Genomic DNA, 17,500 nt, shown 5'->3' with positions numbered 1-17,500 from the left:
TCGCCCTGCGCACTCTCAAAGGGAAGCCGTAAACGCTCAGGAGCCATCGGAGAATTCCTCCACTTCCTAGAGAGCCGTGTTGTTGTGGAAGGGCGTAGCGCTGGCCTGCGTCCAGTCATACAAATATTCATAACAACACGACGAGGAGAGGATTAATAGAGGATTTACACAGCAGCCTCTCAGGGGGAATGTACACCGAATACCATGCTCCCTACAAGCCTAGCGCACTCGTTTTACACCAGTCATACTGCTAGGTAAGAAATAACACACTCTGTGCCATGCTGCTGTAGGAAAATAATCAAAGACAAGGAGGTGCGATGAAGAGGAGTTACTCTTACCATCCTGAAGTGCTGTTATTTTCCTATAAAAGCAAGTGTTTTATTCCTCTTATACCACCGCAATTTGCGAACAGTTACAGTTTTTAAAAAGAAATTTATTAAAGAACGACGCTGTACATTTTATCCATTTATTGTTACAGTTTATGTTGTGGAACGTCGGCAAAAAAGTTCCTGTTCTCACTTACATCATATCAGCTCCTATAAACAGTCGGTGCCTCACCAGCCTGTCCTTTCTCAGTTACAGCTTTACCTCTGAGTGTTACAACGCGCTGACACTGGAGACTCCTTCCTTAAAGGTTAAACAAACGTCTCCTTACAGAAAACAGCGATTCCACACGTTTCTTTAATCCGTTTACGTGGAGTGTCTGCTGTACAAGTCCCTGTGAATGAGCTGTTACTATAGAAACGATAATGTGTTAATATTAACCTTACAGCTGCACTACTGTCAGAGCTGCTGTTATAGAAAACTAATCAACACTTTCTGACCAATCAGAATCCAGAATTCAGCAGCGCTGCGGTATGAACAGATATTTTTACCTGTAAGTCAAAGACAAAATCAGATGTAATGAATAAATGCGTAAAACTGTGTACGCATGTAACTTTAATTAGTAAGCGATGCTGACTGGATTCTGTGTGTGTGTGTGTGTGTGTGTGTGTGTGTGAGTTGCGGCAGATGATGAGCAGCTGATCGAGCGCAGTGTGTATCGGGGAGAGATGAACCCCGGCGACGAGCGTCAGCTGATCCAGCACCTCGGCCTCACCGCCAGTTTCCAGTACAGCGTGTGTGTGCGCTGCGATCGCCATTACTACGGCAACAAGTGCAACAAACTGTGCCGACCCCGCGATGACCTCTTCGGCCACTACGAGTGCGATCACCATGGCAACGTGCAGTGTTTGGAGGGCTGGACCGGACCCGACTGCAAGAAAGGTGGGCGTGTGTGTGTGCGTGTGCGTGTGTGTGCGTGTGTGTGTTAGCCTTGCTGTGTGAAAGATTAAGTAGAAGATCCAGCTACGGAGGGAGGAACACGCGTACCTGTCTCTGCCTGACCTGGGGGCGGGGCTTGTGGGGGACACGGTGGAGGGTGTGACGGTGGTGTTGATCTTCTTGGTAGGTGTAGAACTGCAGGTTCGGTATAAGTTCAGGAGCGACGGGCGCAGATTCCGGGTCTCTAATATCATTGTTTTGGCATTTTTTAAAAATCTTGCTTTTTTTTTCATTCTTTTGCCAATTTTGTGTTGTTTTGTCATTTTCTTTTTCTATTGTTTTTTCTATTATGGTTTTATTTTGCCATTTTTATCATTTTTTAATTTTTGTAATTTCTCTGATATTTTGTAAATTAAAACGTATGTGTATGCATTTGTTTATTTATAGATGTGTGTGTGTATTTTGTATATTTGTTTTTTAATGTTAAACATACATGAAAATACACCAAAAATAAGCATGATTTATTCACGTATATGAATACTGCTGAGAGATTAATGGTGTGTGTGTGTGTGTGTGTGTGTGTGTGTGATAGCGGTCTGTAAGCAGGGCTGCAGTGAGCTGCACGGAAGCTGCGCCGCCCCGGGACAGTGCACGTAAGTCTATTGATCTCACTGCTCTGTTCTCTGTATATATACACACACACACACACACATCACACACACACACTCACACACACATCACACTCACACACGCATCACACTCACACACGCATCACACACTCACACACACTCTCACACACACATCACACTCACACACACACACACACACATCACACTCTCACACACACACATACACACACACTCACATACACACACACACACATCACACACACACGCACACACACACATCATATACACACACACTTCACACTCACACACACATCACATACACACATCACACCCCTCACACACACCTCACACGCACACCTCATTCACACCTCACACACACACTTCACACACAAACACAAACCTCACACACAAACACCTTACACACACCTCACACATGCACACACACACCTCACACACACACACACCTCACACACACACAAAAACCTTACACACACCTCACACATGCACACACACACCTCACGCACACCTCACACACACCTCACGCACACCTTACTCACACATACACTTCACACACACCTTACTCACACACACACCTCACACACACACACCTCACACACACACACAACGCACACACACACACCTCACGCACACCTCACACACACCTCACGCACACCTTACTCACACATACACTTCACACACACCTTACTCACACACACACCTCACACACAACTCACACACACACACCTCACGCACACCTCACATACACACACCTCACGCAAACCTCACACACACCTTACGCACACATACACCTCACACACACCTCACCTCGCTGTCTGTCTTTTTCTCACCGTCTTCCCTTCTGTCTCTTTCTCTCTGTCTCTTTCTCTCTGTCTCTTTCTCTCTGTCTCTTTCTCTCTGTCTCTGCCTGTCTATCTGTCTCTCTCTTCCTCTTACATGCTATGGCGTGTTTGTTAAGGCTTTGTAGGAAATCTGTGTGTGAGAGTGTGAGAAAGATATAGATCTCTGTGTGTGTGTGTGTGTGTCTGTGTTTGTGACTCATAAAACCTCAGATAAAATAATTGGTCACATCGTCTTTCCCACAGTCACGCTTTTTGCTGTTTTTAAAGAGAAGCTCCCAAAAATAACAAATTTAATCATCACTAAGAGTTGTGTGTGGTGTTTGTGGTGTGTGTTTGTAGTGCGTGTTGTGTGTCATTGTGCCATTTTGTCTCTGTGGTCACTGCTGCTTGCGTTGCGTGTTGTGTTGATGGTGAGTGTGTATCAGTTTGAATGATCTGTCTGAAGCTTCACTGAGGAGTGTCTGAGCAGCTAGTGTGTATATCAGATGGCAAGGTGTGTGCGTGTCAATAGTAAGAGTGTGTGTATGTGTGTGTGTGTGTGTGTGTGTGTGTTGTGCTATGTAGAGGCTTTAAATAGTTCTGAATGAAATCTGGAGACAGCTGGAACAAGGCTGCCACCAACACCAAAATAACACCACATCACCCTAAACCAACTGATTAGCTAACCTCTCACTCTGCGTCTGCCTCTGTGTGTGTGTGTGTGTGTGTGTGTGTGTGTCTTATTTGAGATCTTGCCATGCCTCAGAAATGGAATAAAACACTCCGTGTCGTGCAGTTGTAGTAAAATCATCAATGACAGGGTGGTGTGATGAAGCGGAGTCACTGTCACCATCACAGAGTGTTTTATTCCTGTCATGCGACAACAGTATGCAGTTTTTAACTCATTAAATAACGTAATGTAGTACTTTTTATCCATTTATGGTTACATTTCATGTTGAGGAATGTCCCCGATACAAGTTTCTGTTCTCACTTACTTCCCTCTCTTTTTTTTTCCTTTCTTGACGTTGAAAAACGCAGCTTACCGCAGCTTTCACTGTATCAACGATTACACACGTGATCGCAAAATCGGGATCTCAACGTTATTCCATTTATAGTTTTAAACAATTTCTTAGATTTATTACTCGTCGTCATGTTTATTTATTGTCAGTTTCTTCCTTGGTAGAACAACACTAAAAAACCTGGCGTGTGTGTGTGTGTGTTTTGCTGCAGGTGTAGTTACGGCTGGCAGGGTCCTTTGTGTGACGAGTGTGTGCCGTACCCGGGCTGCGTTCACGGCACGTGTGTGAAGAAGTGGGAGTGTATCTGTGAGAAGAACTGGGGCGGGCTGCTCTGCGACAAAGGTGATCACTGACACACCGTACTTCTGCTTCCTGTACGCTATACGTTTTTTGCTTCGACACAAAACGTCAGTACATACGATACGCGTGTAGTGTTTAGTGTTAGTGTTTGCAAACAAAAAGAGATGCCAGGTTGCATAAAAGACCCGAGTATCCTAGCAACCTGACGCTACTTGTTTATAATCTGCCTGAAGAATCGCTCCAGAATTTTATTTAGGAGTCAGATTGAGGTTAGCTAAAACATTACCCACATATTATTATTATTATTATTATTATTATTATTATTGGTTAGAAATAAAAGACAGGGATTGCTGTTGAGCTAAACTAACACTTTCAGTTGGGGTAACTCTAGAAGATCCTTATGGCTTGACGTGGCGGTGGTTTAGCCTCCACCGACCGGACATATATACACATCTATATATACATCTATATCTCATAGAAACTCTGAGCGTTTATACTCAAGAAATAAAACAGTGCGAAAGTGTTTTATGAGCAAGATGCTGCCCAGAAAGATGTCATCACAAAGTTAGCTAGCTAAACGTGTTCGTTATTGGCAGCTCCTCAGCAAGCACATGACTTAGCTATGAAGTGTTAGCTAGCTAGTTTGTTGTTATAGATTTTAGGCGATAACTGAGGCGATAACTGATACTTAGCTGAAATGAAATGGGCGGAGCTCCTGTGATCAGTTATGTCTCCTAACTGCCTGTGACCACAACCGTCTTCTGCTAGCGTGGAAACGTGTGCGATTTGATAGTATGCGGTAAAAATGAACGCGTTTATGAACACTTTTTCAAATCTGACACATTTTTCAAATCTGGCTCTGCTTTTAAAAATCACCATGTGGCTCGGCTGACGTCAGAGTGACGCGTCTCATTCAGAGGTCTGCGTGTATAATGTTATGTAGTTCATAGTCATTTCGTATTTCTGGTACTCTTTCACACACTCTTGCACAGACCTGAATTACTGCGGGACTCACCGGCCGTGTGTAAACGGAGGGACGTGTATGAACACCGAGCCGGACGAGTACCGCTGCGTTTGTCCCAACGGCTACTCGGGCAAGAACTGTGAGATAGGTGAGGAGCCTGACGCCATCTTTACACACGATATGACATCACAACAGTGCTGAAGTGTTAACTAGTGTGTGTGTGTGTGTGTGTGTGTGTGTTGATAATGTCCAGTGGAACACGCGTGTATGTCCAACCCATGCGCCAACGGCGGGACATGCCACGAGATTGTATCAGGATTCGAATGCCACTGTCCATCAGGGTGGTCAGGGACGACCTGCGCCAAAGGTCAGAGGTCAAACTCCACTTGCACACACCTATTAGATTGGTACGCTGTCCACCAGTCGAACAGGCACGAGCAAAATAATGAGGAAAATATTAAAACTTGCAAAGGCAAAACAGCAAGAATTGAGATTCATAATTTTACACACACACACACACACACACACACACACACTAGACTGCGTAATGAGTAACAGGTGAGATCAATTAACTTAAACATTGACCATATATGGAAAAATCCATAGGACAGAATGAGGATATCTATCTATAATCTCGATCTCTCAAATGCTATAAACTGTGTGTGTGTGTGTGTGTGTGTGTGTGTTACAGACAAAGATGAGTGCATGTCCAGTCCGTGTGCACATGGAGGAACCTGCATCGATCAGGACAACGGCTTCAAGTGTGTCTGTCCACCACAATGGACGGGAAAAACCTGCCAGATAGGTAGGGCAGAGTGTGTGTGTGTGTGTGTGTGTGTGTGTGTGTGTGTGTGTGATGGATTCTGTGGAATGTACAGTTCTGTTCTTGCATCATGTGCAGAAAGAAAGCATGTGAAGAAATTGCATGATTCATTTAACAAGGCGTGTTTGGAAGCAAATGCTGTTCTAGAGCAGCAGACAGTGTGTGTGTGTGTGTGTGTGTGTGCGTGCACGTGTGTGTGGTATTGGACGTCTGAGGATCGCAGACTGCGTGTCTGCTGCAGAAAGCCGTACGTTATCAGTAACCTGAGCGAAGCTAAATATAACTCAGGCCTTGGTGACCGCCAACCGCTGGCTAAATTTACTCTCACAGGGGTATATTTGGTGGAGAGAGAGAGACAGAGAGAGAGAGACAGAGAGACTTTTTAAGATCTCTTTTATTAATTCAGTACAAACAGAGACCTATATATTTACAAAACTAAATACAAATAGAAATCTAAACATAAAAAAGTGTAGAAGTTTGAAAAAAAATATAATGCCATATAATACCATTTGTCAATAAAATAAAGCGTCCTCTCAAGATGAAATATTATCAACACCCCATTCATGAAAAAAAAAAATTCACATCATTTACAAGACTATAAAAGGCAAATTCTCGAGTTAATCTCTTCTTTATAAAACCCTTGACCATTAGGACAGGATCGACCCCTCCTCTTCCTTCTGCTTTAGTTCTTCTTGTACACCATATTGCTAACTTCACAGTACCGTGTAAAAAGTTGAATAAAACCACTTCATGTTTGTTTTTCACAGAAAATTTTGGGCCAAGAATAAACAATGCTTGATTAAAACTGCCTGTAAACTGTAGACCCTAAGATTCCACTAAATCTACAATTTGAAAACATGAAACATGAAAAACAGTTTCAGAAACCCAATAAAAGGGACATCACTCCTCATTTGAGGATTTCAGTCGTGCCATGTGTCTGTCTGTAGCTAACATCCCATGTACAATTCTCCACTGAAGATCTCACAGCTTATATTCAGTGGGTCTTTTGTACAGGAACCTCCAGTTAACTTTCGGGGAAGAGCCTGGATCCAACACCTCTGTCCATCTAGTATTTCTTACATCTTACAAGATGTTGATAAGTGATTGTCACATCACTAAAAAGTTCTGGGATGGAAAGTAATTTTCCAGCATCCTCTTGCCAGCCCCCTTTATCCAAAAAAACCCGCAGTTCAGGATAAAAAGAAATCCCATTAGTGCTCTCAGCAGGAGTGTCTTTCAAAAAATCTCTTGCTGGAGCAGGAAAAACAGCCTCCAAGTCGTCCGGCATCTGCTGAGCAAAACTCACTGTCTTAAAGCCCAAGTCTTCAGCTGTTAGCCAACTCCATTCCCTCCTCAGATGACATATCTTAAAGAAACCTGCCTCCATCGATGCAGTCCTAATGGTAGCTGAGCATAGCATCTCAGTGCTGATGAGCGGCTTAAAAAACAAAAGCTCTTCAGGCAACCACAGGTTGGGTCTTTCCCATTCCCTCGAAAAGGACAGGGTCTGCCATGCTTACAGAACACTTTGATAAAAGGTTGTAAGTCCTTGCAAATCCACTCTCTCGAGACACAGGGCAAAATAGGTGTTCATCTAGACCCATTCTTCTGGCCTTGCGAAACAGGGCACATGCCACATCCATCAGTGGTGATGCTGATAGAATAAAAGGTGCTGTACTGCTTGTAAACGAAAAACAGCCGCCCTAGAGTGAATGTCGATTAATCCTTGTCCTCCTTCTTGAACTGGAAGCTAAAGGACAGCAGCTCTTAGCCAGGGCTGTCCTGACCAAAAAAAGTCAACAAGACTCCTTTGAATATCCTCTCTCAGATTTCTTGGTGGATCCAGAACCATAAATTTATGCCAGAGCGTTTAAGCAGTAAGATTATTTGCTATCAGGACTCTTCCCCTATACCGTAGCTGGAGTAGCAACCATTTCCATTTAGACAACTTAGCATGAGCATTCTTAATTAATCCCTCCCAAGGTACACTCCTAAGCATTTAATTCCTGTCTTTCCCCACTGAATATAAGCATTCATCTGGTCAGCTGTATATAGATCACTGTCACAACTTTAAGCCACATCAACATCAGTGTCTGAGTCATCATCTAGAAAACTTTCTTCACTTGCCTCTGAAAATGTGCCCATTTCATCGCTTTGTCCTTCATTAATCTTAATTTCCAGTTCAGCATCATTACAAACAGAGTAGCCATTTCTTACTGTTACTCTGACCAACATCACTGCTCAACTGGGCTTCTCGTTATCAGCAACATTCACAAGATTCTCGGATGTTAGCATCATTGTGCGCCTTCACCGGATCAGAATGCTTTACTGTATCCTCCTGTTCTGAACTGTTTTCTCCGACTACAGGCGGGCCTTGCTTATCAGCAGCGCATTCTTTATGTTGACAGGTAAAGCGTTTGTCCCCGATATCCCCACATTCAAACCAGCGCAAACTTTCCGTACTAGCGTACACCATATAAGAACTCTCCCCTCAGGCGATCTGAAAAGACACATCCAGGGTTTTAGTGGGAGAGTTCAAAAACATGTAAACTTGTCTCCTGAAAGATAACACACGTTTAAGTGTTGCATTTTCACAACCCAGCGGGATCATTTTCACTGCCCCGACAATTTTACCAAATCTAGTCAATTCCTTAACAATAGCTTCATTACTGCTAAACAGAGCCACGTTAGAGATTATGACTTTAGAAGGCGGAGCAGACAGCAGTGTAACTGGCACATAGCTCTCTCTGACTCTCAATTAATCTGTTTACTAGATTTTCAGTTTCAGAAAAACAACGTTCATGTTAACGTGGCCCACCTGCTCTCCTACAGCAAGGACGCGACTGACACGTTCATATCAGGAATACACCTGAAACCATTCCGGGGGAGAGAGAAAAAACACGGCCTCGAAACACCTAACAACTAAGTGCTCAAAGAAAAAAGAAAGAGAAAAAAAGAAAAAGATTAAAGAGTCTGAGAAGATCAGCAAACGCGAGAGAGAGAATGAGAGGCAGAGAGAGAGAATGAGAGGCAGAGAGAGAGAATGAGAGGCAGAGAGAGAGAATGAGAGGCAGAGAGAGAGAAACTGTCAGGCGGAGAGAGAATGAGAGAGAATGAGAGGCAGAGAGAGAGAATGAGAGGCAAGAGGGAGAGAATGAGAGGAAAGAGAGAGAGAGAATGAGAGGCAGAGAGAGAGAATGAGAGGCAAGAGAAAGAGAGAATGAGAGGCAGAGAGAGAGAGACTGTCAGGCGGAGAGAGAATGAGAGAGAATGAGAGGCAGAGAGAGAGAATGAGAGGCAAGAGAAAAAGAGAATGAGAGGCAGAGAGAGAGAATGAGAGATGCAGAGAGAGAGAGACTGTCAGGCGGAGAGAGAATGAGAGAGAATGAGAGGCAGAGAGAGAGAATGAGAGGAAAGAGAGAGAGAATGAGAGGCAGAGAGAGAGAATGAGAGGCAAGAGAGAGAGAGAATGAGAGAGAGAATGAGAGGCAAGAGAGAGAATGAGAGGCAGAGAGAGAGAATGAGAGAGAATGAGAGGCAAGAGGAAGAGAATGAGAGACAGAGAGAGAATGAGAGCCAAGAGGGAAAGAATGAGAGATGGAGAGAGAGAATGAGAGATGGAGAGAGAGAATGAGAGGCAGAGAGAGAGAATGAGAGATGGAGAGAGAGAGAATGAGAGGCAGAGAGAGAGAATGAGAGACGGAGAGAGAGAATGAGAGGCAGAGAGAGAGAATGAGAGGCAAGAGAAAGAGAGAATGAGAGACGGAGAGAGAGAATGAGAGACAGAGAGAGAGAGAATGAGAGGCAGAGAGAGAATGAGAGGCAGAGAGAGAGAGAATGAGAGGCAGAGAGAGAGAATGAGAGACGGAGAGAGAGAATGAGAGGCAAGAGGGAGAGAATGAGAGACTGAGAGAGAGAATGAGAGGCAGAGAGAGAGAATGAGAGGCAGAGAGAGAGAATGAGAGGAAAGAGAGAGAGAATGAGAGGCAGAGAGAGAGAATGAGAGGAAAGAGAGAGAGAATGAGAGACGGAGAGAGAGAATGAGAGGCAGAGAGAGAGAATGAGAGGAAAGAGAGAGAGAATGAGAGGCAAGAGGGAGAGAATGAGAGACGGAGAGAGAGAATGAGAGACGGAGAGAGAGAATGAGAGGCAGAGAGAGAGAATGAGAGGCAGAGAGAGAGAATGAGAGATGGAGAGAGAATGAGAGACGGAGAGAGAGAATGAGAGATGGAGAGAGAATGAGAGACGGAGAGAGAGAATGAGAGATGGAGAGAGAATGAGAGACGGAGAGAGAATGAGAGACGGAGGGGTGAGATATTTACTCCAGGGTCAGATTTAAGCCCAGTGAAGCTTGTGTACCTGTAAAGCAGTCAGCCAGGGCGTTGATGAAACTCACCAGGCGGCGTGTTTTATTGGGGCTGCACTCGATGCCGTTTTGTGTGTGTGTGTGTGTGTGTGTGTGTGTGTGAGGATACTCAACAGCATTCACACCATCCGACAAACCTAAAACATATGGATTCAAATGATGCAGGAGTAAAGCAGACCCTGCTATTCATAGTACGTTCAGCAGCCTAATGTGTGTAATCCTGATGGGTGGTGGGGTTTCATCGCTTGTTTCTGTCTCTGTCTTTCACAGACGTGAATGAGTGTGTGAAGAGGCCTTGTGCAAACTCTTACTCGTGTAAAAATCTGATTGGTGGATATCACTGTGCCTGCTATCCAGGGTGGGCGGGACCAAACTGTGACATCAGTCAGTATATCAGCATCAGTATTTTTTATCGCTTTCCCTGTCTCCTCTGGATTTCCATTATTTTTTTCATATCTTTCTATTTCATCTTTGTTAATCTTTCTTTAATAATAAATCAGATCTACAGAGCAACAGGAAAGCAGAATGGAGACCACAAGGTTAATCCTGGAGAGATCTGAGTTAGCGTTCTCTTCTATACTTCAGACTGGAATAGATCTTAAACATTCCTCTGTACGGCTGAAACCGAATTTAGCATCTTTGTTTCCTGCCTGTCTTGCTGCTCACTTGTTCTGCTACTCGTGCATGTTCACGCTTGTTTTTGCTGTGCACGGAAACTTTAGGTCTTAAAAGAACACCTAAACCTGGAAGAAGAAGAAGAAGAAGAAGTATATTTGCATTTTGAATTTATAGCCTAGAGCTGTAAAGGCTGTGTGAGGGTGTGTCCCAATCGCCACAGTTACGCTTATTCTGACTGCACGTGAAAGAATGCACTTACACTGTAAAATGAGTAACACACACGATGCCTTCAGAGGTCACTCTGAAAAACATCGCGTGAACGATCAGAAGAATAGATTTACTGTCTGTCTCAGAAGTGTTTTCAGAACATTTGCAACATTTACTAGAACCACCATTTAGACAAGCGCTCGGGACACACCCTAAGTTTTAAAGAGCTTTGTGAATTTAACACTTAACTCAACGTTAAAGTTAATAAATGAGACGTTCTCGCTCCCTAAAGTGTCACTTCAATACAGGGCTGGGCGAAATCACCATACTATATACAGTATTATATACAGACAATATAATATTGATATCATGATAAATTATGAAAGCAGCTGTTGGGATATTAAAATTGTGTGCTTTATATTAAATGTGCTTTTGTTTTAAATTTTTTACAGATTTTAATTTTCTTTTCAGTGTTAAGTAATTTATTTTTTTAACAAATAATATGTCATTTTTTAATAAATAAATTTGTATTTATTTATTTATATAGTAAAAGTGCATTTATTTTTATCGTATTGTCAAACAGTAATAAAATCATCAAATTTTTTTTTTAATGCTACAGTAAAAAGAATGTTTGCAATAAAATTGGCAGCAAAAGACAAAAAAAATTAATTAATTAATTATTCACACAAAGAGAAAAAATCTGTAAAAATGTTAATCTTTTTCACGTTTAAAGATTTAAGTGCAAAATTCTAACATCATATCAGCTGCTTACGGTCAGTTTGTAATTATTGCGTAAATGTGGGCGGAGTTAAATTATTGCGCTTCAGGGAGCGGGGGGCTGCGTTAAATCCGTCCATGGGAAAAAAAAAAAAAAAAAAAAGATATTTAAAAAATTATTTAAAACATATCACGAGAGCAACGATATCTCAGAAAAGTGATATATTAAATTATTACACCGTCACATCGCCCAGCCCTGGGAAGCACCTAGATTTTTCCTCAGTGTAGTTCGGGTTGACTCCGCCCCTTCAATTTAAGCCCCGCCTCCCAAAGTCTGAATAATAATGTTATTTGTAGAAGAAAATGAGGATTTGTGCAGACAACAAACACGTCTTTGCCAATCGACTACACTTGAGACGTGTGCAGATTTGATCCAAACTTTCCCTTTACTGCTTCTCAAAACTCAAACCTCTAAAAGATGAAAACGCTAAACTTGTGTACGGTTTTATCTGCCTGCAGACATTCGCACGTGTTACGGCCAGTGTCAGAACGGCGGCACGTGTACGGTGAGTACAAACCGACGTTTTCTCACACCTTCACAACAACGTGGCACAATCAGTATTTCACCAGAATGTCAACGAATCAGAACACGCAGCGTTCAGTGTGTGGAACAAGTGCACTAATCTAACCGCCAGGCGTTTCTCAGTCTTCACTCGTGTGTGTGTGTGTGTGTGTGTGTGTGTGTGTGTGTGTGTGTAGGACGGGCGTCACGGCTACGTGTGTCAGTGCCAGCCGGGGTTTGTGGGTAAGCACTGTGAGGTGCAGCAGAGTGTGTGTGTGAGCTCGCCGTGTCAGAACGGCGGTCAGTGTCACGCCACACACACCACCTACGAGTGTCAGTGTGTGAGCGGATACACAGGGACACACTGCGAGGTGAGGAACACACACATCATCTCTCTCTCTTTCTCTCTCTCTTTCTCTCTCTCTCTCTCTCTCACCCTTCCTTTATTTCCTCTCTTTCGCTCTTGATTTCTCTCTTCTTTTTTCTCTATCACACTCTCTTTTTCTGTCTCACTTTTTCTTTCTCTCCCTATTTTTTCCCCTTTTTCGTCTTTCACTTTTCTCTCTTTCCTCTTCTCTTCCTCCTTTGCTCTATCTCTCTATCTTTTTCTTCTCACTCTCCTTTTCCTTAACTCTCTTCCTACTCTCACTCGCTATTTCTTTTCTCTCCGTTTCTCACTACCGTTCATCTCTTCACCTCCTTTCTCTCCCATTCTCTCACTTCTCTTTTTTCTTTTTTTTTTTCTCATTTTTCTTGCTCCATCTCACTACCTCTCTGCCACTCTTTCTCCCACACTCCCTCTTTCACTCTTCCTCTTTCTCCCATTTGTTTTTCCCTTTCTCTCACCTCCTCTCTCTTTCTTTCTCTCTCCTCCATTCTCTCACTCTCTCTGTTTTTCAATCTTTCACTTTCTTTCACTCTATTTTTTCTGTTTTTTTCATTCTTTTACATTTTCTTTCTCTCACTACCTCTCTACATGTCCGCCACTCTTTCTCTTCGTATTTTACTTTTTTCACTCCCCTTGCTCTCTATCTTTCTCTTTCTCTTTCTGTCTCTTTAACTCTGTCTCACTCTCTCCATTTCTTCCGTCTTTCACTTTCTCTCACTCCATTTTTTTTCTCTGTTTTTTCTTTTTCTTGTTTTACCTCTTTCATACTCCTTATTTTTCTTTTCCTCATTCCCCCTTTCTCCCTCTCTTCCACTCTCTCTTTCTTTCTCTTTCACTCTGTCTCACTCTCTCCGTTCCTCTTTCTTTCACTTTGTCTCACTTTCAATTTTTTTCCTTGCTCCCTTTCATCATCTCTCTACCACTCCACCACTCTCCCCTCCTCAGTTCCTCTTTCTCTCTTCTTCTTTCTCTCAGTATCTCTCTCACCTTCCTTGACCCTTTTTCCTTTAGTCTCTCTCTGCCAGTTGCTCCCTCTCGTTTTCTTCCTTTCTCTTTCTTTTATTTTCTTTCTCCTCTTGCGTCTGACTTTATCTGGTCCTGTCTCGCTGCCGGTGCAGGTGCAGGTGGACCCGTGTGTTCCTAACCCGTGTGTAAACAAAGCTGAGTGCCACGCCCTGCAGTCAGGGTTCTACTGTGAGTGTGCTGATGGTTATGAGGGCAGAACCTGCGCCGAGCTGACGGACCACTGCAAGATCAGTTCGTGCCAAGGTGATACCTTACACCACGCTGACATCACCTGGAATAAAACCAGTTACACCATTCTGATTGGTCCGAAGGCGTTGATTAGTTTTCTGTAACAGCAGCTCTGACAGTATTAACGCGCTCGTTCTAATACGTTATACGGGAACTCAGTTTAGCATAATTGTTGATCTGGTGGCGTTTTCTGTAAGGAGACATTTATTTAACATTTATGGAAGGAGTCTCCAGTGTCAGTGCTTTGTAACAGTCAGAGGTAAAGCTGTATCTTTAAGTTTTCCAGCATTTTCTGGACAGGAGTTTACGCTTTATTGTGGTTTCTTGGCCACATGACAATGTGCATTTTTTTAAAAAATTATTAACTAATTAATTAATTGCTAAATAAGTACTAGTTAATTACTAATTAATTACTAACTAAATAATTAATTAATTCAAGACAGAAAAATGAATTGCTGGTGGGGGAACTACTGTTTATGACTGCTATAACGGACGTGAGATCTTGCTTCGTGGACATTCCATGACACTAAATGTAACCATAAACGGATAAAAAATACATTATGCTATTTTTTAATTTTAAAAAAATTATATCATTGGCACACTGCTGTGTAACATTTAAACACTGTTTTAAACATCGTTATTGGAAAATAATCCACTTCTGGGTGGTTACAGTAACTTCATCACACCACCCTGTGGTTGATTGTTTTCCGATAGCAGCACGACACGGAGTGTTTTATTCCTTTATATCTCGCGTGGTTGGAGTTTTCCTTTAGTAATACGGCTGATTTGACCAAACAAAAATATATCTTCTGCTGTCTTTTGATCCTAGTGATTGACAGCTGCACCATTTCCGTGGCGAACAACTCCAGCAAGGAAGGGGCGTGGCACATTTCATCCAACGTGTGCGGCCCGCACGGTCGCTGTATCAGCCAATCAGGAGGCAACTTTACCTGCGCCTGCCTGCCAGGGTTTACAGGGACCTACTGTCACGAGAGTGAGTTACGGAAACAGAAAAACACACACACACACACACACAGCTCAGATGCGGTAGTTATCATCACAGAAACTCATTACTGCAAAACGTATGCTTTTTAAATAAAAATCTGACATATTTCTATAACAGGAATTTCTTTACCAATGTGAGTTCAGTAGCGTGTGTTCTTATTGGCTGAGAGAAGCAGGACATCACATGACTCATAATGCAGGAATTTACATTTCCATCCATCCTAAAAAGTTATTATTGTATTAATATATGTACAGTATAAATGTACACACACTGTAAATTGGAATAGAGTAAACTGAATTTCTGTCTTCTCTCCGAGATGGACAGTGACCTGTTTACTACTGAGTTCAGCTCTAACTTGAATACTTTCACAATTTTCTAAACTTTGTTCTGTGAATTTAAAGTTTTTGAATTTAAAGTGTGAAGTACCTCGATATACAGTGAGATTTATGAGCTGTATATAACGCATTAATGAAAGATAAGACAAGTGGGAATGTGTGTCACTGTGTGTCACTGTGTGTCACTGTGTGTTACTGTGTGTTACTGTGTGTCACTGTGTGTCACTCTGTGTTACTGTGTGTCACTGTGTGTTACTCTGTGTCACTGTGTGTTACTGTGTGTTACTCTGTGTCACTGTGTGTCACTGTGTGTTACTGTGTGTCACTGTGTCACTGTGTGTCACTGTGTGTTACTCTGTGTCACTGTGTGTCACTGTGTGTTACTGTGTGTCACTGTGTGTCACTGTGTGTCACTGTGTGTTACTGTGTGTCACTGTGTGGTAACGTTCTGTCTCCTGTGCAGATGTTAATGACTGCGCTCCGTCTCCGTGTGTGAACGGGGGAACGTGTTTAGATGGCATTAACTCGTTCAGCTGTGTCTGCCGTAACGGATGGGAGGGTCAGCTCTGTGAACGCGGTCAGTCTTCTCTTCTCATCTCCTCTCCTCTTTTCTCCTATTCTCTCTTCTTCTCTTCTCTTCTCTTCTCTTCTCTTCTCTTCTCTTCTCTTCTCTTCTCTTCTCATCTTCTCCTCTCCTCTCTTCTCTTCGCTCCTCTTCTCTCCTCTCCTCTCTTCTCCTCTCCCCTTTTCTCTCATCTTTGTGTTTTATTTTCTTCTGTTCTCACCTCTTCTGTTCTCTTCTCTCCTCTTCTTCTTTTTTCTCCTCTCCTCTCCTCTCCTCTTCTCTTTTCTTCTTTTCTGTTCTGTTCTGTTCTTTTCCCGCTGATCCCTCGTTTCTGTGTGCAGAGGTGAACGAGTGTGAGTCTGAGCCGTGTATGAATGGTGGTCTCTGTGTCGACCTGCTCAACGACTTTTACTGCCACTGCGCGGACAACTGGAAGGGCAAGACCTGTCAATCACGTAAGTGTGTTTGTGTGTGTGTGTGTGTGTGTGTGTGTAACTTTACCCATCATGCATGCTTGCTCAGTTCTGTATATATTTTCATGTATGTGTAGATATCAGATTAACCTTGCCTGTGTGTGTGTGTGTGTGTGTGTGTGTGTGTGTGTGTATCAGGAGAGAGTCAGTGTGACTCCACCACGTGTTTGAACGGTGGAACCTGCTTTGATCACGGAGACTCGTATCGCTGTGTGTGTCCACCTGGTTTCGGAGGCAGCACCTGTAACTCAGGTGAGCTTTAGCGCCACAGAGCCAGATGTGCTGCAACACTAACAGGACAAACACTAAACTGACGACTTGTTTCTCTTGTCTCCCTGCACCTCTGCAGCGATGAACAGCACGTGCGACTCTCAGCCGTGCGCTAACGGGGGGACGTGTGTCGGAGGGGGCGGAGCTTTCACCTGCATCTGCAAGGATGGGTGGGAGGGGCCTACTTGTACTGAGGGTAAGGCCACACCCACACATTTTAATGAGCTTAATGAGGCTGCAGTTTTAATGTGTATAGTTTGTGTTATGAGTGTTAATTAAGAGTTTAAGACTTTTGATCTTTTTTTTTTTATAGATGTTGATGACTGTAATCCTCATCCATGGTAAGATCTGTAAAATAAACCACGATCTAGTTAAATAGTAATCAGTGTACGGTGTAAGAGACCTACTCCAGACCATTTCTGGAGCTGTAGCTGTAATGTAGCTGTAATGACGATGTGTGTGTGTGTGTGTGTGTGTGTTTAACTCTCTCTGTGCAGTTATAACGGAGGTGAGTGTGTGGACGGAGTGAACTGGTTCCGGTGTCAGTGCGCTCCTGGGTTTGCCGGCCCCGACTGTCGCATCAGTGAGCACATTATACATCAATTTTTAACATAAAAATAATATTATGGTCATTATGAGACAATTCTGCTGAAAATATCCTTCAGTGTTGAGATTTATTTTTAACCTGGAGGTTAATCAGCACTTTTTTTTTTTGAGAATTAAATGTACAATTAAATATTCAGGGTTATCATAAATATACAGTATTAAAAAAAATCCAAATGAAATTAATCTAATTATAGGGAAAGGGGAAAATGGGGAATAATAATAATAATAATAATAATAATAGGTAAAAAAAGAAAAGGAAGAAAATAGGGATGGAATAATTTTTAAAAAATTATATT

The 17,500-nt window shown here is 42.7% G+C and overlaps 1 protein-coding gene across 4 annotated transcripts in view; it reads left to right on the top strand.

Moving 5' to 3' along the window:
• Positions 1-17,500, top strand: part of jag2a (jagged canonical Notch ligand 2a) — a 39,841-nt gene that overhangs the window by 14,021 nt on the left and 8,320 nt on the right. Inside the window, exons 4-20 of one of the 4 annotated variants that reach the window (XM_053232633.1) lie at positions 1,012-1,266; positions 1,856-1,916; positions 3,962-4,092; positions 5,043-5,162; positions 5,268-5,381; positions 5,706-5,819; positions 10,474-10,587; positions 12,265-12,311; positions 12,505-12,678; positions 13,814-13,964; positions 14,779-14,943; positions 15,754-15,867; positions 16,197-16,310; positions 16,467-16,580; positions 16,678-16,794; positions 16,912-16,939; positions 17,096-17,181. In XM_053232633.1, coding sequence (XP_053088608.1) covers positions 1,012-1,266; positions 1,856-1,916; positions 3,962-4,092; positions 5,043-5,162; positions 5,268-5,381; positions 5,706-5,819; positions 10,474-10,587; positions 12,265-12,311; positions 12,505-12,678; positions 13,814-13,964; positions 14,779-14,943; positions 15,754-15,867; positions 16,197-16,310; positions 16,467-16,580; positions 16,678-16,794; positions 16,912-16,939; positions 17,096-17,181 — 2,019 coding nt within the window. Of the gene's footprint in view, positions 1-1,002; positions 1,267-1,855; positions 1,917-3,961; positions 4,093-5,042; positions 5,163-5,267; positions 5,382-5,705; positions 5,820-10,473; positions 10,588-12,264; positions 12,312-12,504; positions 12,679-13,813; positions 13,965-14,778; positions 14,944-15,753; positions 15,868-16,196; positions 16,311-16,466; positions 16,581-16,677; positions 16,795-16,911; positions 16,940-17,095; positions 17,182-17,500 lie in introns of all 4 variants that reach the window. The other 3 variants (XM_053232632.1, XM_053232635.1, XM_053232634.1) reach the window with 3 other exon arrangements.

This window comes from Pangasianodon hypophthalmus, chromosome 3 (genome assembly GCF_027358585.1).
Source record: "Pangasianodon hypophthalmus isolate fPanHyp1 chromosome 3, fPanHyp1.pri, whole genome shotgun sequence".
NCBI lineage: Eukaryota > Metazoa > Chordata > Actinopteri > Siluriformes > Pangasiidae > Pangasianodon > Pangasianodon hypophthalmus.
This window is presented reverse-complemented; position numbering and strand designations above follow the sequence as displayed.